The sequence below is a fragment of the Drosophila pseudoobscura genome, chromosome 2, assembly GCF_009870125.1.
Source record: "Drosophila pseudoobscura strain MV-25-SWS-2005 chromosome 2, UCI_Dpse_MV25, whole genome shotgun sequence".
Classification (NCBI taxonomy): Eukaryota; Metazoa; Arthropoda; class Insecta; order Diptera; family Drosophilidae; genus Drosophila; species Drosophila pseudoobscura.
In genome coordinates this window covers 13,232,754-13,253,977 of record NC_046679.1, presented here as the reverse complement: position 1 = coordinate 13,253,977, position 21,224 = coordinate 13,232,754, and the positions used below count along the sequence as shown (strand labels likewise).

Sequence of the window (21,224 nt, the reverse complement as noted above, 5' to 3'; positions counted from 1 at the left end):
AACTGAATGTTGACTTTAAAGGTCTGTCTCCCCACAAATAAGAAGCCACTTCGACAGCCACAAAAAATACTTAGACGTCTAGCCAAAACTAATTTTAAAGAAATGAAGAGCAGCGTAGCATTTTATTTCGGAGTGCGCCAAGACCTGACCGGTCAAAGCCCTGATGGCTGATGGCTGATGAGTAAGAAATGAAATTCGATTATAGGGCAGGAACAACAGAAATGGCAGCCGCCACACGAAGGGGGAAGGGAAGGTGTTTGGACCAGGGTCGGACGATGGGAGGAGATACGGCGGCCATGACAGCATATCCGACAGAATAGAAACAGCAAGAATTTTACTACGAGCGGAGGAACGAACCAGGCGCGTAAACACTGCAAGTATTCCACGATGCCCCCGAAACGGGAGTGGAAGTGGAAGCAGCGCATGGAAGTCTGCACTCGGCGCATGTCCACTCACACAGAGGCAGAGTCGGAGTCCTGTACATAGGATGTCACAATTTACATGCCGGCATGCGAGTACCAACAGCAAAACAATAGACCCCTCGCCCAAACCCCCCAAATATGTATATCAACAGAAGGTCAAAATGGGCGTCCAACTTTAAATCTTCATACAGCAGACTTTTATATTATTTGTGTTAACACTATTTTAGGTATATATTAAAATTAATGATTATTTTTAAGCCCCGAATGAAGTCTGTATATCATTATTTATGGGGACGGGTTCCTCTTTCAAAAAGACCGCCGTTAGATTTCAACTTTAAAATAGCGCTACATGGCGGAAATTTAAAAAACTAAACTGATCAGACGCGTTAAGAAATTGGCTTAAATATCGTCTTTGCCGATAGTAGAATATCGAAAAAGGATATATTTTTCCTAAATAAATGAATTGAGGGGTGACCGTTTACGTTATTTTTAATACTTTTCGGTAATTTGTTAGGTCAAAATTGAACCGATGGTATGTTTACGGTATATCGGTATATTTCTGTATATAAAAACGGTATAAAAAAAAAGGTTTATTAATTGGATAAAATTGTGTGGGCATGGCATGTTTTATTAAGCTAATAATATTCCATGAAATATCAAAATCGAGGATATATACAATGGAAGTTTAATTCGTCAGTACATTTACGGTATATTTTGAACATGAGGCGGTATGTTTTCGTATATTTCTGAGGGCCAGGCGATATAATTTATCGACTTTTGCTACTCTGATTTTGAATGGTCTATACAAAAAGGTATAGACGACAGGCGAAAACAGCCAAGGCGCAGTGAAAGGTTCGTACGAACCTCACCTCGCGTGTGAGGACAATGTACCTTGCGGACCAAATCGACTTCAAGGTAAATTAAGATATTAGTCGAAAGGGGTCGATTTTTCCTTAAATGCGATGCATATTCTGGACCATTTTGCCTGTTGTCCATACCCTCCTTTTCTTCTCTTTTGTAGTTACCGTGTAGTTGCCATGTAGTAAATTGTGCAAATGTAAGCAAACGCAAAAAAACAAACACACAGCTAACCAAGAAAATTTTATAGAATTACAAAATTGTTTGTAACCAATATAAAACGAAATATACATAACGAAGTGCGAAAAACAATGAACTAATGTAAAGAAATAGTGCGAGTACTCCATTTAGCGTGTTCCCCGCGTGGAACTACATTTTTTTTCGTTTCCCTCATTTTGTGTAATGGTAATGTGCGCTTGTGCTTGTGTGTGAGAGCGAATCGAGTAAGTACCGACACACCGACACATCGACACACCGACAGAAACAACGACTCGACAAAAAAGGCGACGGGACAAAAACAACAAGCAACGCCTCGGCGCAGGAAAAACTGAAATTTGAGTCAAACCTCAGTCACAATTTTTGGGGGATACAAAAACACAACAGCCCTAGCCTTGATCGGAAACTCAACTCAAACACGAACGAAATATTTCCTAATTGTAACTTGATTCTCTTGCAAAATTTAAGCAAACGATATTTTCTTCTTCTTGCAATTGTAGAAAAAAATTACCGTAAAACTTGGCAGTAGCTACATTTTTTCAAAATATTTCCATACGTAAATACTTGTTCTCAGTTGTTGGTGCGAATGTGCGTGTGAAACTCGCGTGTTTCGTCCATACCTACATGGAATATTCGAAAAATATTCCGGGTGAGCACACGAGTCTGACGACAGAGAAAACCGCAGCAGAGACAAAAGGCACGGCTAATCCCGAGTTGGGCGGAGGAGCAGCACGTCCACACATTACGCCCCACATTGGGGCTTGGCAGTAGCTGTATCCGCCGCAGCAGCGGAAAAAGGCAGCGGCAGGAGCAAGAGCAGCGGACGCAGAGTCGGTACGGGAAGCGGTAAGCGCAATCAGTCCCATAGAAAAAACACACACATACACCACTTAGATAAATAATACTCGTTTTCTTAGTGTAAATAATTTGTCATAGTTATTATTTTTTCTTAAGTTTTCGCTACGCCTTTGGGAGCTGTTGTTCCCTCTTGCTTTCCCACTCGCACACATACGCACATACGAACCACACACACACACACACGCATGTACACCTCTTCCTCTATCTCCCTCTCTGATGCATTGTCAGCAGTTTTCAATCGGACCGAACGGTGGCTTCCAATCAGAGATATGTGCTCTGTTCTCTGTTCTGCACCCACACAGACCCCAACTGGTTTTTGTTTATAAACAAAGAAGAAACAAGTGAGAATTCCGCGCAAGCAGTTTTCGTTTTTTTTTCTTGATAATGCAGCGAGTAGAAAGGCAAAGGCCAGGCCCCGTGAAACTCTCTGTGGCCAGCGTTTTGCCTTCTTCGTTGGGGAACAGGTTTTCCCCCGTTTTCCCGTCTGCATTCGGCCCAAATGAGGTGGTTGCACTGTCAGATGGTTGTTGGCCCCAAATGCCAGGCATTTTCTAGGCCAAGAGTAGATGGATACCACCATTACAGTGGGCCCTGCCTCACAAAAATGCAAATGCTGTTCATGGCCAATACTTTTACCACTCGGTGGCAATCTTGACTGTTGATTGCATGTGGGCCGTGGAAAGTGTTGCACTGCCAAACAGGTTGGGGCTGCTCCCACGCCCGTCGCGGGGTCTTCTTCCATTAGCCGCTTCTTTGTTCAAGTTTGGTTTTTTGTTTTTTATTTTTGTTTTTGCTTTTCGCTGCTGTGTGCGCCACCTGTTGTTGTGTGTGTCATCGTTTAAGACCGCACCGCTCTTTGCGTAGCGACACTGGGACGTGCCACAGCGACAACTGTTTTTCCATTGATAAAACACGCAGATAAGGCACTGGCGATTGCCAGAGCTTTGACCATCTTCGATCGGCGGTTTTGGATATTTTCACGCCCCGCTGGAGAATGTGTGACATCATTAGCCAGCCAATTGATGATGAGCCATTCAATTGAGAGGCAATTCAGTCGCCCCAAGAGAGAGAGATGGAGAGAGAACATATGGTTTAACTGCGTTAGTCATAAGCGGGAACAACAGCAAACAACAGCCAGGTTAAATTTGCATGTAATGCCGCTTTTTGGGTTGCTTTCTTTCTCCTTCCATTGTCACCCACCCCACCCACACACACACCCACCCACTCACAGACAGACGAATGCATGCCAATACACGCTTTTTACAATAATCTGCAGACCATCATCCTCGCATTTTCATTTCCATTTCCATCTTACTAACATAACGATTTGTTGTACATTTGTTCTGTTCCTGGCGTGCCGCGCGGGCCGGTGCTTTACTTTCTGTGTGTCTGTGTCTGTGACTGTGACTGTGTGCTCTGCGTGAATGCGTGCGTGCAGATCCTGCGAAGGTCCTCCCATGTTCCTGCAAACGGGAGGGGGTGGGAAGGGAACCAGGCCACAGTCAATACACCAGCAGAACCACAATCACCACCAGACGGCGCATTCGGCGCACCACCATCACCTCCACCAGCAGCAGCAGCAGCAACAGCAGCAAGCGGTCCAGCAGCAGCAGCAGCAGCAACAGCAGACGCGGAACACACTGTTGCATCACCCTTCGACGCTGCAGCAGCAGCAACAACAGATTCCCCAACAGCAGGACCCACAGCAGGCGCACGCACTGTACGTCACCAATCACAGCAACCTTCATCCACACCAGCAGCAGCAGCTGCTGCAACAGCAGCAGGTGGCGCAACATCACCTTCAGCAACAGCAACTACAGCAACAGCAAACGCTATCGAATCCGCTCCTCTACTATCAGACATACGGCCACCTCCCGGGTGGTAACGGTAACGCAAGCATTGGCGGCGGCGCTGGACTCCAATTGAGCGCCGCCGCCGCCAACAATACCCTGATGCAACATACGCACCTCCACGGGCACGGAAATGGTGTGCTGTCGTCGCCCAGTAACAACGCCAGCCTGTCGCGGGGCCTAAACAGTACCGGCATGCCACCGCACTTTTCGCAGTCAGCTGGACTGATCGCAACCACCGGCGGGAATGGAGCTGGGGCCCCCACTTCGGGTTTCCTGACCACCGCCTTTTTACCATTCAATCAAGCCGCACAGATCATGGGCATGCAGCCCGTGGCATTCTCGAACGGAGCTGGCGGCGCCCCAGCAGCCGCCTTCTATACGGCAGCCGCACACTCACAGCAGCAACAGCTGCAGTCAGCAGCCCAGCAGCATCAGCTACAGTCAGCAGCCCAGCAGCAACAGCTGCAGTCAGCAGCCCAGCAGCAACAGTTGCAGTCAGCAGCCCAGCAGCAGCAGCTGGGCACTGGTCCAGGAGCTGGCCAGCTAACGTACTACCCCATCATGGGGAATCCAGGTACGCCCAACGGCGGCAACAATAATGTGAACACTGGCAGCAACTCCCACAGGGGTATACGCCAGCGCTCGGCCACGCCCCAGCATCAGAGCTACTATGCCTATACTGTGGGAGCGCCCACAACGCCGCGTGCCGCGATGGTCAACCAAACGACGACCGGATCTGTGGCGCCCATGATAAGCACTCGCAACGGAGCCGTCAACGGGGCATCCCCATTTCATATACAGCCGAATTGTATGGCAAACCTAGCCCTGGCCCCTCCGACTGGGATCAACGCAGCGCCTATGCTGACAGAGCCGCCGAATACAACGCCAGGAGGCGGCGGCGTCGGCCTGCACACATATAATCCTCACATGCAAACCAGCAATGCCCCACCATCACTGGCGGCCAACGTTCCGGGAGGAGTAGGACTGGGAGTCGGAGGAGTAGGACTGGGAGTCGGAGGAGTGGCTGGAGTTCCGCCTGGAGTGGGTGTGGCTTCTGCAGTGCAGAGCGTTATACCTGTAGTACCCGCCGTTGCCGGAGGAGGCTTTGCGCCCGGCCCCTCGTTGGTGGCACCGCAAGCGGCAGTTGTCCAGCCGTTGGCCATAGTCTCGGAGAAGGTTCGAGAGCGACGCCACGCCATACCCATCATACATCCGGACACCAATGAGGATGTCCTCGATCCGAAGAGTTCGGTGTTTATCAAAAAGGAACCGAACCTCACTCCAGTTCTGGACAATGAAGTGTCTATGTGTCAGTACCAGATTCTGCCTCCCATTCTGATGGAGGTGGATGCTTCAACATCACTGCTCTCTGTGGTGGACGATGGGACTGGAACAGGGCCTGCGACTGCTACTCTGGCTGGCCTGATGGTGGATGAGCAGCTGCAGACATTGCAGCCGTCGCCCGAGCACATTGGTGGCCTGGTCTATGTGGATTTAGTTGCGGATCAGGGCGCCCCCGTCATGGAACCTCCCTGCACCACGGATAAGGAACAGATAAGCACCATTGTCAAGGATATACTGGCCCATTCGAGCCATGCATCCGATGATCATCTTAGCTTTTGGCAAAGCCCCGATGGTAAGTGTTTCCTTATCCTCCCCCTGTTTTGACATTAGAAAAACATAAAGAAACAGAAACATAGCAAGCCTCTATTATGTTTTCGTTTTTTTTTGGTTAATTTTGATACACAAACAAAATTTTTTCGATCAACACTCAGGGGGATATTTACCATATATTTTTGTACATTTTGCAAGTGTAATTTCAATTTACATTTGAAATTGCTAAAAACACCACAAGAGACACCAACAAAGAAACGCTAAGTTGCAACAATTCGATATTTCCAGGGTCGCAGATTGGGGCGAACACTAGCTATACAGATACTACTCGGAACGGTATGCACATGCGATACGGACTAATCGAAGGCTCTGCTTTTCATGTGTACCTCTCCCCCCTTTCAGTGGACAATGCAACAGAGACCCATGCCAGTCTGCCGATGGTCCATCAGGAGTTGAATTCAACAGAGAGCCTAGACGGAGGCGCTGGAGGAGGAGGAGGCGGAGGCGTAGGCGCAGACGGCTCTGGCACACAGCCTGGACTGGCCAAGGAGCAGCAGCAGCAGCGTCCCAAGTCGGCCAACAAGCAAAGTAGGATAAATCCAGACAGAGCGACTCGTGAAACTAATCAACGAATCACATTTAACAATTTCAGGCACCGCCACGCCCACATCTATAGCGAATGACGTGGCCAAGGCAGCCGCCTTAGCAGGAACGCGCATCACCATCCTGACCAGAAGCGATTCGGTGCTTTCTTCAGGACCGGAGACAGGACAGACACAGCAGCAGCAGCAGCAGCCGCCGCCTGCACAGAAGCCCACAAAATCCATTGCATCCACCGCAGCTCCGATTCCAGCTGCAGCGGCAGCATTGGTCGAGCCTTTTATTTCATCCAACGAAAAGTCGATGCAGCAGCGTGCGCAGCGGCAGTCGTCGAGCACCACGAGTTCAGGGACATCCTCGTCGGCCGCCTCCACGCCCACGCATCAACCGAAACAGACGCAGCAACAGAGGCAGCAGCAACATAATAACGCTGGAGGAAGAGCCCCAGTGGCATTCACACAGCCTTCAACGCGCATGTCGCCGGCTGTGGTGCTGCTTACGGGCGCCACGACCACCAACACGACAAGCAAAAAGAATCGCAAGGTTATGAAGCGTGCAAAAGAGATGGAAAAGAAGAAACTGATCAAACCGTCGCCATCATCGTCCACAAACTACAGCAGTGATCAGAGCCAGGGCAGCAGCGGCATCTACAACAACATTAGCTGTAGCATGGAGAAAGCAGAGGCTGGCGCAGAAGCCAATAGCACGAGCAATAACTCTGATGCTTCTCCTCCAAGACCAGTGGCAGAAGAAGGAACACCAGCGGCAGTATCAGCAGGAGAACTGTCTGCAGAGACAGCCAAAAGGGCAGAGGCGGCAGCGGCAGCAGCAGCTGCAGCTGTTGAAGAGAAGGCGCAACCGACGACTGATAAGCTTAGTGCATCATCTAGTAGTAATTCTAGCGTAAGTTCTAGTCTAAGTGACAAGCCACACCACGTGCAACCCAAAGAGGAGACGCCACAGATTGGCCACAACAACAACAATGACGAAAAAGATGATTTCGCAGTAAATGAGAAACAGAGCAGCGCACTAGAACGTAAGTATAAAGTACAACAGTCCTGGCCATTGATCCAGCATTAAGCGGAAATCTAACCCTGGAATATCTCTCTTTTCAGCGGAGAAAAAGGAACAAAACGTTGCCGAAACAAAGGCTGAGCAGCATCACATACCAATCGATGAAATAGTCTCAAAATTCTTGCTAAGAGATAGCCCCAGCACAACGGACATACATGGGGTGATGACGCCACAACTGGAGTTCCTCAACAGCAGTGGTTCCACGTGCGGAGAGGATGATATCTGCCGACCTGCTCCTTGCAGTGTATGGCCCACGAAGAGTGAGGAGAGTGTCGCCGTGGCCGATCTGAAGTTTGGCGATTTCCAGGAGGATTCCCGAGAGAACGAGACCGAGACCGGTATAGGTTTCATTTGCAGCTCAACTTGGTCCAGCTCGACGGTAACGGAGCCCAGCGAGGATCCACGCGATGAGGTTTCCTCGCAGAGCAGTCAGATATCGGTGCCCAACGCTGCCAGCGCCGCCTCGACTACCACCACCACCACCCCGACATTAGCCAGTAGCAGCAGCACCAGCTTTAGCACTGACTACGTGGACTGCGCTCCCAAGCAGAGTACGACTACCACGGATATATCGACTACGGCAAGCAGCATCAGCGCTGGGCGCACCTCTAGCAGCACCTCGAGTAGCAAGAAAAGCTCTCCGGTACACAATAGACGCAAAAATTCCGGCTCGCCAAAGCCCAAGGGCGGCGCCAAGAAACAACAAGAACAGGCCCTGCCCCCGGGTTCCCCTTCTATAAGTCCCACGCCCGCAGCGGCGACAGCCACGCCCGCTACCACCGTGAAGTTTATCCGCTACTCCATGGACGAACTACGCAAACTCTGCGAACTTGCCGATTCGCGAAAGGCCCCGCTGGTGCCCTGCCACAAGGGCGACTGCATCTCGCAGCTGTTCGTGCCCCGCCTAATCATTCATCCGCATGCTCACGTGCAGCACCACAACCACCAGCAACAGCACGCTTCACAGTATCAGCACATCAACTTCAACGAATCGCTGGACTTTGTGCCGGGCAAGCGGGGACGCGGCCACGGCGGCTCGAATAAGAAGCATCACGACGGCGGCCATCAGCAGATGGGCTCTGGCTCTGGCTCCGGTAACATGGGTGGTCCTGGTGCTGGTAGCGGCGGCAGTTCGGGCTCCAATCAACGCCACATGGACATTATACGCGTGCAGCTGTCGCTCAAAGAGGAGATCAAGCTGTCGGAGTGCGAGAATGCCTGGCAGCCGGAGCCGTTGCGTCGCAAGGCTCCAGCCGCAGCCAGTGGTGGTGGTGGTGCCTCGGAGGAAGATGGCGACATTGACGGTGTGCTGAAGAAGGTGCGCGGCATTTTGAACAAGCTGACGCCGGATAACTTCGATGTGCTGCTCAAGGAGATGTCCAGCATTAAGATGGATAGCGAGAGCAAGATGACGAATGTAAGAAACGCAAGGAGGTTTTCTTCCACATAATTTAAGCTTCTCAATAATCCCTTTCCAGGTCATGCTGCTGATCTTCGAGAAGACCATCAGTGAGCCGAACTTTGCCCCCACATATGCGCGATTCTGCAAGGTTTTGTTCCATGAGATCAAGGCCGAGAACAAATCGCTCTTCACCTCATCCCTCATCACGCGGATTCAGCACGAGTTTGAGTCGAATGTAAACGACGCCAATGCCAAGACCAAGAAGCTGCAGCCCACCATGGACAAGATGAACCAGAGCACTGATACGGCTCGCAAGGCCGAGCTGCGGGCGGAGATGGAGGACCTGGAGTATCAGTTTCGGCGTCGCGCCTGGGGCACTGTTCGCTTCATTGGGGAGCTCTACAAGCTGCAGTCGCTGACCAGCGACCGTGTGCTGCACTGCGTGGAGTCGCTGCTGGAGCACGGCTGCGAGGAAAAGCTCGAGTACATGTGCAAGCTGCTGACCACCGTGGGCCACCTGCTGGAGAGCACCCTGCCCGACCAGTACCAGCTACGCGATCGCAACGAGAAGATATTCCGCCGCATTCAGGATATCGTGAATCGTTCACGTGCCACGTCGAACCGCCAGCCGCAGTTTAAGATAAGCAGCCGCGTGCGCTTCATGATGCAGGATGTGCTGGACCTGCGCGTGCGCAACTGGGATCAGCCTGTGACGCCGCAGCAGCTGAGCGGCCGTCAGCGCCACAAGCACGATGACTCCAAGGATCAACAGCAGCAGCATGGGGGACGAGTCAGCATGGGCCCACAGAGCGGCGGGCACTATCAGCAGCAAAAGCAGCATCAACACGGCGGCGCCCATGGCCACGACAGCGGCAACTACTTTCTGCAAAAGTCGCACAACAAACAGCAGCAGGACAACCAGGCCCTCAGCATCGATCCGAACAAGCTGCGCTTCAGCAGCAGCAACGCCAACGACGACTCTAGCGCCAAGCTGGGTAACTCGTCGCAATACCAGTGGCGCAGTGTCAGCAATCGTCCGGTGAGCGCCACTCCGTCGAGTGGGCAACCCACCAGCCTTTTAAAGCGCGCGACCTCCGGGGGACAGAACTTCACGTACTCGCCGTATCAGCAGCAGCCAGCGTCGGCTGGCGCTCCCACACAGCCTGGCAATAGAAACAGCAGCCAGGAACCGTCGCACATCCACGCGACCTTGGATGGGAAACAGTGCCAGGAGATGATTTCCAAGCTGGTGGAGGAGGCCCTCAACGAGCGCAACTGGCAGCCAGAGGTGCTGGGCATGTGGCGGTCGCTTCAGGCGAAGTATCACGCGGCCGTGGTGCACTACTTGCTCATGGACTATCTGCACCGGGCGACAGTGAAGCGGCAGGAGCGGCTGGCCTGTGCCAATGTCTTTGCGTTCCTGATGACCAAGGAGGCCATCGACAAGGCGACGTTTGCTCAGGGTTACGCGAAATTTGCCGAAGACCTGCCCGACCTGTTGGTGGATGTGCCCAACGGCATGGGGTATGTGTTCGAGTTCCTGGGCCCTATCATGCATGCGGGTCGGCTGGAGCTGAAGGATATCTGGCACCGCCGCTGGCAAGAGGACTTCTACGTCACGGAGCGTTTTGTGTTTGCCTTCGTCAACTATTTCGTGCGGGAGTTCGGTGCCGGCTACATACGCAAGCTGTGGCACAGCGAGCTCAAGCTGGATCGAGGCCAAATGTTCTGGGGCGACTGTCGCAAGCATCGCGACTTTGTCAAGTCGAACAAGTTCTACTTCCTGGACTCCAGCCAGGGCCAAACTGGTGGCCAGAGGGTGAAGCTCACGCCGCTGCAGCGCTCCCCGGAGGACCATGTGGGTCGGATCAGGTATCTGCTGGGACAATCTGGCGACATGGCCATTGACTATATAAACACCAATGTCGGCGTCTCCGCCGACTTTGTGAGGGAGCTCACGCGATTCCTCTGCTGTGATTTCGCACTGACTGTGATTGCAACAACAAACAACAACAAGGCCGCCGGCAAGAGCGGCAGCAGCCCAAAACCGCTGCAGCTGAACGCCGAGTGCTTCAGGAGCCGCTGCACGCCCCTGTTGCGTCTGTGCATCGATGCCCAGGAGCCGCTGGAGATCGCCTGCATCGATGCGACAGTTGACTCGCTGCAGGAGCACTTCATGGCCGAGCTGGAGGACGAGATGGCCGCGTACGATACCATCTGTAATGCGTTCAGCGTGCTGTACGACTCCGAGGTGATACCCAAGGAATCCTTCGACAAGTGGTACAAGCTGGAGATCGAACACTCATCCAGTTACCGCAGGCCCTTCATTGACAATTTGCGCGGCTTCATCGGGGATCTATAGAAGAACACCAAAGAGAACGTATTTACAAGAACAACGAGGAAACACACACACACACACAAACACACGAATTCAGAAGATGACACACCCAACACAAGAATCTAGAATCTAACAATATCAAAGAGCTAGCGCGGTCGCAAGTCTAGAAGATAATCGTACAACGACGCTAACCATTAGCCCAAATAAGGCATACCCCAAACACAGACACACACATACACCCAAACACACACACACACAAACACGTATAGTTAGTTGTTCGATAAAAAATTGAAATTTCTTGTTTCTAAACACAAAACATAACAACAGAACAGAAAATATCAACACCAACAACAACAGCAACAGAAACTACAACAGAAACATTCACTGGCCAAGAAGAGCTCATGATTTCATTTTTATCACAATACGTTCCTTAAAAGAGATGTTAAGACGCTTTTCGTTCGATGACAGGGTCATCCAAAAAGCAACAAAACACACACACACACAAAACCCGTATCGAGAATCAAATAAATAAAAAATAATAAAAATGCAAAAAATGGAAAAGATAAAAAAGAAAATGAAAATGGTATAACAGAATCTCCCATTGAAGAAAAGCAAAGTTCAAGTTCAGTGCAAGGCAGGGTAAATGAAACATTAACTGATATACAGTATAGTATATACGAGTATATATAGCATACTTTACATATATATAGGATATATAGGAATCAATTCGTTTTGTTTTCGTAAACCACAGTATTTCGTTGATTATAAACAATTTTGTGTTTCCGCTGAGGAGAGAACATTGTTCTTTCGTTGGCTCTTTATCTCTTTATCTTTGATAGCTTATCGTATACGTTTCTCTAGACCTTAATCGAATCTTTTGTTCAGTTTTTACCTTTCAGTACAAAGCTTTATGAATTTGCGTTGTTTTGTTTATTCGATTTATTATTATTATAAAAAACTATTGCCTACGTTTAATTATTGTGATTTCTGCGAGAACGGCTCAAAATGAAACTGAAACCTAAACCCAGAAATTAACCCCAAATCCCCTTTAAACCCAACCTTTCTCCAAAAAACAGATCTATATTTAAAGCCTCAAGTCCTGAGGTCCTTACTGTTCGATCCAAAAACGGAAAAACTCCACAAAAATCAAGTATAACAGATAATAGGTTATACACAAAAAAAAAAAAACAAAAAAGGATGAACGAAAGAAAGAAAAAAAAATATACTAGACGTATAAAAAAAAATTGTAAATTATAAACAAATTAAAAGTAAAGACATGTAAAGTATTTATAACACAAATCCATGATACATGATTGATTATCCAAAGATAAATCTAAAGAAATTAGCTGTAAAAAGGAAAGAAAAAATACACTATTCTTAAAGCCGAATCGTCTATGAAGAAAAACAACCAACCCGACCCCCTAACTATAAAGCTATTTAAACCAAATTTAAGAGAAGGAAGACGAAACGAAAAATAATCTAATGTAAAAGCATATAGAAACACTCACAACATCATTAAGAGACAAGGAAAAACAGAAAAAAGAAAAACAAAGAGCTCTAAGCCGCCTTCGATTAGTTATTTTTATAAAATTGAGTGAAAAACAAAATTGAACAAACAAACAAAAAATCTCCAAAATTTATATATATTACATTTAACGTGGATGCAAAAAAAAAAGAGTAGAAAAAGAAAATTAGTTGTACGAAACTCTAGATTTTGTTGTGTTTGTACAAACTCTAGGTTTTTATTTTTATTTTTTACACTACAAGTGACAAAAAAAAACTGAAATTTATTTACGGCGAAGGCGAAGATGAGACATGATATGGGAGTTGTATGCATAAGAAATTAGCAAAAACAAAATACAAAAACAATATATTATTAAGAATATTCCGAATTATAACAGCAGGAGAAGAGGATACCATACAAAATGAAACGCTTCTGCACTCGAAATCGAATATTTCTAAAGCCAAGCTAAGACAATGTTTAAGACAAGGCTAAGACCCCATTGAGAGAGGGGGCGTGGTGGCACGTTTAGTTTCGTAGCAACATTTCGGCAGGCATTCCAAATGCGTTTTGGCCACCACCTTCTCAGACACATTTCACACTTTCAGCAGCTGAGCAGAGCAGAGCAGAGCGCCAGAAGATAGAGATCCAAACTATAGAGATCCCCAAAAACGATAAATATATATAGTGCATATATAAAACGGGAATACCCACAAGCAGCAGAGGGAAGAGCGGGTGGGGGGAAGAGGAGAAATACTAAGAAGAAAACTGTGTAAACTGCAAATAATAAAAAGAACAAGTAAAATGGCAAGGCGTTTTCACTGTGGGTGCAGGACTTTGACTCCCCCGCGGTCTGGAGCACGGCAATCCCAGGAAGGACAATCGCATGAAGCACACACACACACGCACACACTATATCATTCCCATACCCACACACATACACATATTCACGCACAGCATTTGTTGGTGATTGGCAGCTTTTAAGATACATTTTGCATTGGCTTATCATAAGGGTTAAGGATAACATAACGCTTTAAGGCTTGTAAGAGGCAAACGTAAGCACAGTCTAAGTTCCACCAATTAGCCAAGTATATTAAATATCTCTTATTTTCCGTACCCCGCAGTGAAGTAGCACAGAATGGAGCGACGCGGACGCATACCGGTGGCCAAGTTCCGCACCCAGGAGGCCAAGACACGCAGCAGAAGTCGCGTCCGGGAGCCTGACTACAACGAGCAAGACCCCGAGCATGATATGTTCACCCTGCTGGAGGATAACATAGCCCTGAAGGAGGAGAACAAGGCCCTCAAGCTGGAGATTGAGACCCGTTTGTGCAGCAAATGATATCACCCTCTGATCCGATTACTCATGAATATCCCCACATGAATTGTAGATAAAACCACACAGGAGGAACAGCAGGCCCAGCACGAGAAGCTCTGCATCCAGCTGGAGGCACTGCAGCAGCAGCAGGCCAACTTCGAGACGCAAATCAAGGAGCTAGGCGGCAAGTTCAGCAAGGCCCTCAACGAGCGCAATGCCCTGGACAAGCTGCACAAAATGAAGGTCGATCAAATACAAAGGTGAGTAGAAAAAAGGAACACAAATTGGAGCATACATATTAACCCCTTCACAGTCTCACCAGCGAACTGGAGCACATGCGGGAGAAGCAGCTGGAGCAGCAGCCCGGTCTGGGGAGTAGTGCAGCCCAGCAGGTCCTGGGCTCTGCGGAGCTCAAGCGAAAGTTGTTCAAGATCCTGCAGCAGGGCAGCACCGACAGCGGTGACAGCATCGGAAATCATGATTTGGACAGCCTGGTGGATGTGAATGCGGATGGTGTGTCAATCACCAGTGGCCTTGTGGAGCGCCTGGCGGACGAGTTCCTGTCGCTCAAGAACGCCACGAATGCCGTGGAGCTGCAGCTGTACGAGGCCAACGAGAAGATGGCCGAACTGTTGGAGCATGTGAGTAGGAGGAGAATGGTGAAAGCATCTGCGATACTTACTGCTTTCTCCGATGGATAGCAACACTCGCTGGAGGAGGAGAACGAGACGCTGCGCTCGGAGAACAGCAACCTGACGAAGGTGGCCAAGCTGCTGACGGAGAACATGAAGGAGAGTGTGGAGACCAGTCAGAAGTAAGAGACACCCTTTCGTTGATGGAGTTCCTGAAGTTAACCTGTATCCCTGCAGAATGGAGAGTGCTCTGATCAAGCTGAAGCAGCGCAACGATGAGCTCACTGCCAAGACACGCGATCTGACCGATGGACAGCCCGGAGCGAGGACCAGTGCCAGTCCCAGTGCCTCGCCCACCACTCTGAAGGAGGAGCAGGTGGAGTTTGAGCAGATCAAGGATCAGGTGCAGCAGCAGGCGCGCGAACACAACGAGCGCATTGTGGAAATGGTTAGTCCGGAGTTCTGGTTACACTCTCTCCCTCTGAGTACTGCTAGTATCTACAATCTATCTATCTATCTGTCCTGTATCTATCCTATCGGTCTATTAGCAAACACGCAGCGTGTTTGACATTTTCAAGCCGCTCTCGAACATGTTCAAGGGCGGCAACTGAAGCACAACACAGCGGCTGCAACTTCTGAATGGCACACACATGAGAAGTGCATGGGAATGTTCCGCCCTGCTGCCTTCTGCCGGGTGTGTTGTTGTTACCACCCCCGCCCCCGCCCCATTCGGTGCTGGGTACTGTCCACCATCTATCCACACACCGTTCAATACCATCTCTGGGAAACGTAAGCGATTCGCTTGCTCTGCGTCGCTTCTAACTGCACCTGCCTCTGCCTCTGTCGCTGCCTCTAGATATCTATCTTTGCACTAACTTACCTCCCCTCCAACCAGATGCTTTGATTGATCTACTAATTTTCCATTACCCCACCCTCCACACACCCATGCCTCCTCCTGCTCGCTCCCCGCCCGTTCTACCCTCTCGTTCTCTGTTTCTTGCCTTTGTAGCAATGTCTAATGGATGCGGCTATAGCAAAAACTACTAACGATGAACTAAAAAAATTACAACTTAAGTTGGAGATACTCGAGGAGCAGCTGCGCGAGGCCCTCACGCGTGCCGATCTCGCCGAAGAGCAGCTGGCCCACTATCACCAATCGGAGGAGAAGACCACAGCAGCTCCATTGCCGCCACCTGCTCCGCCAATGCCACCACCGCCGCCACCGCCTTTGCCGGGCAAACTGTTGTTCACGGCACAGACGAGGGCCGGACTGGGGGCATCTGGGGGTAGAGATGGTGGCGACACGGGCAGCTTCAGCGATCACATTGTTGGCCACAATCTGCGCAGGGGCAGCGATAAGATAATAGATAACGTCAAGCATCAGGTACAGGCCGAGGCAGCAACAGGTATGTAACAAACAAAACACTCGACAGACACACCCACCCCACCCAGTCCAGCCTCCTTGGAGAGTCATCCGAGTGTCAACGTCCCAAAAGGGACTGCTTTTGTTTTAATTACCCCCCATTTTTCGAATCGATATTGGGCTTTAGGTATTGCCAATCTCTTGGCAATTTTACCAAGTTTTCAGAGGCCATTGTTCAGAAGTTTAGAGCCAGCTCCAAGGATGAGCACCGGCCCCCATGCATGAGTAGAGCCGAAGAAACTATGCAAAAGTCGAAAGTGGAAAGGGGAAAAGTCTGCAGAAGTCTTGTGGAGCATTTGAAGCGTTTCATGGTGCATGCATGGACTACCAGCTCCCAACGAAAACTGTGCATCTCCTAAACCGCTTTTTCGGCATTGTTCTGGGCCACCTCAGGAATGCTCCAAAAAGCAAAAACAAGAAGGCCCCGAAATAGAAGGGAAAATGCCGAAAACCTCCCCCCCTGTGCTTTCGCTTTGGCCAGAGGCGTGAATGATTCGGTTTTGTGGCTGGGCACTCATGTTACCGGCTAATCCCTGCCAGCCAGGCGTTGACAAGTGCCTGGCAAAGTCGTGGCGGTGGCGGTGGCGGTGCCCGGGGAATCTGGCTGAAGGCTGAAGGGCCCCAACTTGTTGCTGTCAATTGTCAGTTATGCCTCACGCCAGTCACTGGCCACGGTTCCTCCTCTCCGGCTCACGGGACACGCAACATGGCAACCCGTCTGCGATTGTAATTGATTTTACCTACACGTCGTGTCGGCTTCTTTTACGGCTCACTGCATCCGCCCCAACCGCCTCCTGCCCGCCTCTTCTCCGTTTCGCTACCGCTTTCCCAGTATCCAGTATCCATTGTTGACTGCTGCAGCAGCAACTTCTTAATTAAGTTTGCGAGCAGCTTTTCGAGGTGGGCAGGTGAGTGCTGCCCTGGAATAGGCCGTGCTGCTGGAATAGGGGGCAATAGAGATGCTCAGGAGGAGAGATGCTGTTCAAATTAAAGCTTCAACTGGAAATTTAATGAAATCTATTAGGAGAACGAGAGGTTTTAGGGCTTTTTTACATTTTGGGAGACAGCAGAACAACCCTTCTCGGCGAAACTTGAATCCGGCACCTATGTGCCGCGTCATGTACACGACATGTATGTTGTTTTTGTATTAAATATTGTCGGATAATTTCTTTTGTCGCACTCGCTTGTGCGTCTCGAGTCGATCATCAATATACTCGGGGACTCGCTTGTGCGTCTTGTCATGCACGCGACATGTATGTTGTTTTTGTACAACACATTCTTGGGCACTCGTTTGTGCCTCTCGAGTCGGGCATCAATGGACCCCCTCATGCACACGACATGTATGTTGTTTTTGTACAACACATACTCGGTTGCTCGCTTGTGCCTCTCGAGTCGGGCATCAATGTTCCCCCTCATGCACACGAGATGTATGTTGTTTTGTACAACACATACTCGGGGCCTTGCCTGTCAGCAGTCGCGAGCAAGGACGTCCCCCCCACCACTGTCCTATACGAAACGAATGTGAATTGAAAATTCTCCTTTATTTGTAGCCATTGTAAGTGAATTTGTTTTGATGTGGGGATCGTTATTGTGTCACGCGCTCGGTTCTAGGAATAAAGTTAGTGAAAACCTAATTAGCGTTGGATTTTCCACCTGCTGTGCGTGTGCGTGTGCGTGTCTGAGCGAGATGGTTTGACATGTTTCTCGCTCTGTATTTTTGTCATAACTTCATAGTACATTTTTCCCGCACAATACGAAGCCGAGTGAAGGGGGAGTTAGGCGATACATACGAGTATATACAAGTACTCTATATGTATGTAGTATATACTCGTATATGTGCGTTGTGCACTTGTCGGCCTTCTTTGCCGTTTAATTTCCGCCTTTATTAGATTGAAACAATTGTAAGAAATATGGTTGTGCTCCCCTGCCCCCGACACCAGCTCAACTTTGAGGGTAGTTCAGGGCCTGTGGATTGGAAAGGAGATGTGGTTTAACTATTGAGATATCATCACTGCATATGACACTTGTTTGATAAGCGGAATCAAATGCAAATCTCGAGCGCAGCAGAGCAGCAATCCAGAGACCCGCATGAACACAGTATATGTTCTGTTCTGTTCTGTTCTGTTCTGTACGAGTGCAAACACCATATACTATATAGTTCTATAGCTTCCTCTTGCTCTCTCTGTGTGTGCTCTGAGTGTTTGAGGATGGAGCAAGAGCAAGCCAGGAAAGTGCATGATTATATTATGCATGCACCAGGCAATAGCAATACCTTGGGCAAATATGTACATATCGACTTATATACTACATATATAAATATGAAATATCGATTCGGGGAGACTAAACCTTAATGTATATCCATCTTTATCCACTAATTAGTGGGGATAATCAGTCACATGCAATTGTCACTTATTCCATCTCATGGGAGGGCCACTTACCCGAACAACAATCTCAGACAATGTCAGGGCCATGCTTATCACACACACACACACAAACAAACAACACATACACACTAGCACCCACAAACACACACACACTCCACTCACACTTGTAGAGACAGCGCGCTGTGTCACTAAGTATTTCCGTTTCCGCTTTGTTGCTCTTGCTGTTGCGCCTTAGCGTTGCCTACTTTTTGGCGCGCACAACGCGTCGTATGCATAACGAGCGCACATTCAAATCAAAATCAATCAACGCGCGTATTGTTGGAAGCCAGAAAAATGCCGAAACGAACAGGATATATACTATGGCGATATATATGCGCGGATATACGAGATATAGAGCCCTCTACCGTGGCAGTGCGGAGCGGTACGGAGCGGAGCGTGGAAAGCGCGCGCGTCTCTTGGGGCACATGAAGCGTTTGAGCTGGCAGCGAGCCGTACATCAGCTTTACAGCTAGGCATCATTGCTGCTCGTGTGTCCTGGCCGCACTCGTCAAAGCCATCCTCGTCCTCGTCCTCGTCGTCGTCCTCGTCCTCGTCGTCCTTCTCGTTGTCGTGGCAAAAACAAATGAACCATAGGGATGCGGAACGGGCCACGGTGAGGTGTCTGCAGAGGTCGGATAAAGCGAAGCGCTGGAAATTCCACCCCACTATATGTATGTGTATCGCCCCCATAAATACATACGTCTGTACATACCATACATAACAACAAGTAGTTGCTATTGTTGTTGCTGCTGCTACCTCCTACAGCTTCACTTTCAATGGGGGGACTGCCCGCCGACACTCCATGACCTGCCCTGTGCCAAATCGTTGTGCCATAGAACTATATACCTGAACCTGTACCTATGCTAAGCGCCCCCAACGCAAATTCTCTTTTTTAGGAGTAGAAAAGAGTAGAATTCCAGCACACTCGGAGTCACGGAGACAGAGGCTGAGTGCCATTTCCGGTTTCATGGGATGCACTGAAAACTTAAATTTGATTTGAGGCACCCCCCGTGCCGTGCCCCTGGGCTGCGTGTGAGCCGTGAACTGAGCCAAACTGAAGCTGGGGGGAAGCTGCGAAATCTGGGAACTGGAGCAATATGCTTTTTTTGTTGTTCGTTGTTGGTGGGCTTCCATGCCTTGGCAACGCCGAAGGGACTCCATTCTGGCTTTAAGCAAGCCAAGCGTTCACATTTTTCATATATTTCTGTTCGCTTCATAGCTTTATGTTAGCTTCCCCCTACCCCAGAGCCACGGTACTTCCCCGACCAAACTGTCAGCACAAGGCAGGGCCGTATCAAATTCGACTACGACGACGATGATGATGATGATGATGGGGATGGCTATGGCGATGGCGGAGAGGACGCAATTTATTATTTTTACGAGAAGGGGCCTGGTCCAGGCCGCATTGTTGTGTTGGGCTATGGCTTATTATTATTATTTGTGCGTTTTATATTTCCGTGTTTTATTGCGCCACTTTCTTATACACAAACCTTGGCCCCCATCCTCCACAAACACAGAGAGAGAGAGAGAGAGAGAGGAAGAGATGGGGGAGACCATAGATTTTCATTGACTTTCTTGAATCCAAGTCAATGCGTCTTCTGCTTCATTTGTCGTCGGTGACAGTTGTCGAGTGCCCGGCAACCCGTTCCGTTCCCATCCGGCCTTGTCGGTGATTTATGCTCTCTCCACCCAAGAACCCCCCTCCACCCCCCTGTAGTTTAAAGTCCAGCGCTTGCTCCATTGATTGTGCTAAAGGCGAGAGGTGAAAAGGTGAGTATGCCAGCCCATTTGGACCTCCTTCTGGTTGGGCTACGGTGCGTCCTTCTCCTAACAGCTAACCGCATGGTAGATAAGCTTCTGTAGCGACTTGTTGGCTAAAAGCGAGCGCCTGGCCAAGCACTATTCTCACATCCTTCCACTCTGTACTCTTTCAGGTCTTGACGCTTTAGTGCGGGAGTTCAAGTCGGGCGGCGTTACACTTCGGCGCCGCAACCGCCGCAGGACTGGCACCAGCGAGGCCCTCAAGGAGATGTTCCAAGTACTGGAGATAAGTCAGAAGCAGAACCGCAACTCCAAGATATGCGTGGATCTGAATCTGAACATCTGATCAAGCTCTCAAGGCGTTCCATGCTCTCTAACTCCAACTCTCGCTCTGTCTTTATTGAACTTTGGTCTCAAATCTCTCCTCTCAGGACTCTGCTGTGTGTCTCTGAACAACAACGAACATTCCATGCATTTCAATGTCCTAACCCTCCCTAACCTCGTCTAAAACTGTATTATTTTATTATCGTGTGCCTTTTCAGAAGAAACCAAAAGCCATTTTACCCTCTAATAATCTTAAGACTTTTCCTCTTCAGGATCTATTTAATCTGGTATCTATATACCATACATACACAATTATTTATATTGCTATTGGCATTTTACAACAACTTTATCCGCCCCTCGATAATGTGTTCATTTTAACAGGTTCCGTGCTTTTTACTAATCTTAACAACCCCAACGATTTATATGTTCTGAATAAAGGTTTATTTTTTTAACAAATTATGTGGATATGGCTTTTGACTGTTGACAATCAAAATACGTGGAACAACAATACAGTGTGGCATGTTTCATTAAACTCAGATTTTAAGGTGCTAATTTCCGGCAGATTCTCTTTGATCTATAGGCGAAAGGTACTATACCCCAATACTCA

At 49.0% G+C, this 21,224-nt stretch overlaps 2 protein-coding genes across 5 annotated transcripts; both read left to right on the top strand.

Moving 5' to 3' along the window:
• The first annotated feature begins 1,485 nt into the window (after positions 1–1,485).
• LOC4801572 (shootin-1) lies at positions 1,486–21,076 on the top strand. 4 transcript variants are annotated; one of them, XR_001451699.2, is made up of 9 exons: positions 1,486–1,723; positions 1,997–2,342; positions 13,861–14,061; positions 14,128–14,314; positions 14,368–14,695; positions 14,756–14,868; positions 14,924–15,134; positions 15,235–15,475; positions 20,467–20,603. XR_001451699.2 is itself a non-coding variant. In XM_001358606.4 (9 exons), exons 3-9 carry the CDS (start codon positions 13,875–13,877, stop codon positions 20,637–20,639), a joined length of 1,596 nt encoding a protein of 531 aa, XP_001358643.3. In that variant the 5' UTR covers positions 1,486–1,723; positions 1,997–2,342; positions 13,861–13,874; the 3' UTR covers positions 20,640–21,076. The 4 variants fall into 4 exon arrangements, 3 of the variants coding, with proteins under 3 accessions (XP_001358643.3, XP_015037312.2, XP_033233139.1); XM_001358606.4 differs by lacking the exon at positions 15,235–15,475 and adding an exon at positions 15,696–16,092 and having other exon boundaries at positions 20,467–21,076; XM_015181826.2 differs by lacking the exon at positions 15,235–15,475 and having other exon boundaries at positions 20,467–20,612.
• Positions 5,959–12,862, top strand: eIF4G2 (eukaryotic translation initiation factor 4G2). Its single transcript, XM_033377246.1, has 5 exons — positions 5,959–6,157; positions 6,224–6,409; positions 6,474–7,457; positions 7,537–8,912; positions 8,974–12,862. The coding sequence occupies exons 2-5, from the start codon at positions 6,259–6,261 to the stop codon at positions 11,257–11,259; spliced, it is 4,797 nt and encodes a 1,598-aa protein (XP_033233137.1). The 5' UTR covers positions 5,959–6,157; positions 6,224–6,258; the 3' UTR covers positions 11,260–12,862.
• Positions 21,077–21,224: the final 148 nt, after the last annotated feature.

Coding starts and splice junctions, on each gene's coding strand:
- LOC4801572 (XM_001358606.4), top strand. CDS start 13,875: ATGGAGCGACGCGGACGCATACCGGTGGCCAAGTTCCGCACCCAGGAG. Junction 14,869..14,923: donor AGTGTGGAGACCAGTCAGAA/GTAAGAGACACC, acceptor GTATCCCTGCAG/AATGGAGAGTGCTCTGATCA. Junction 15,135..15,695: donor ACGAGCGCATTGTGGAAATG/GTTAGTCCGGAG, acceptor TTGCCTTTGTAG/CAATGTCTAATGGATGCGGC.
- eIF4G2 (XM_033377246.1), top strand. CDS start 6,259: ATGGTCCATCAGGAGTTGAATTCAACAGAGAGCCTAGACGGAGGCGCT. Junction 6,410..6,473: donor CAAGTCGGCCAACAAGCAAA/GTAGGATAAATC, acceptor TAACAATTTCAG/GCACCGCCACGCCCACATCT. Junction 7,458..7,536: donor ACAGAGCAGCGCACTAGAAC/GTAAGTATAAAG, acceptor CTCTCTTTTCAG/CGGAGAAAAAGGAACAAAAC.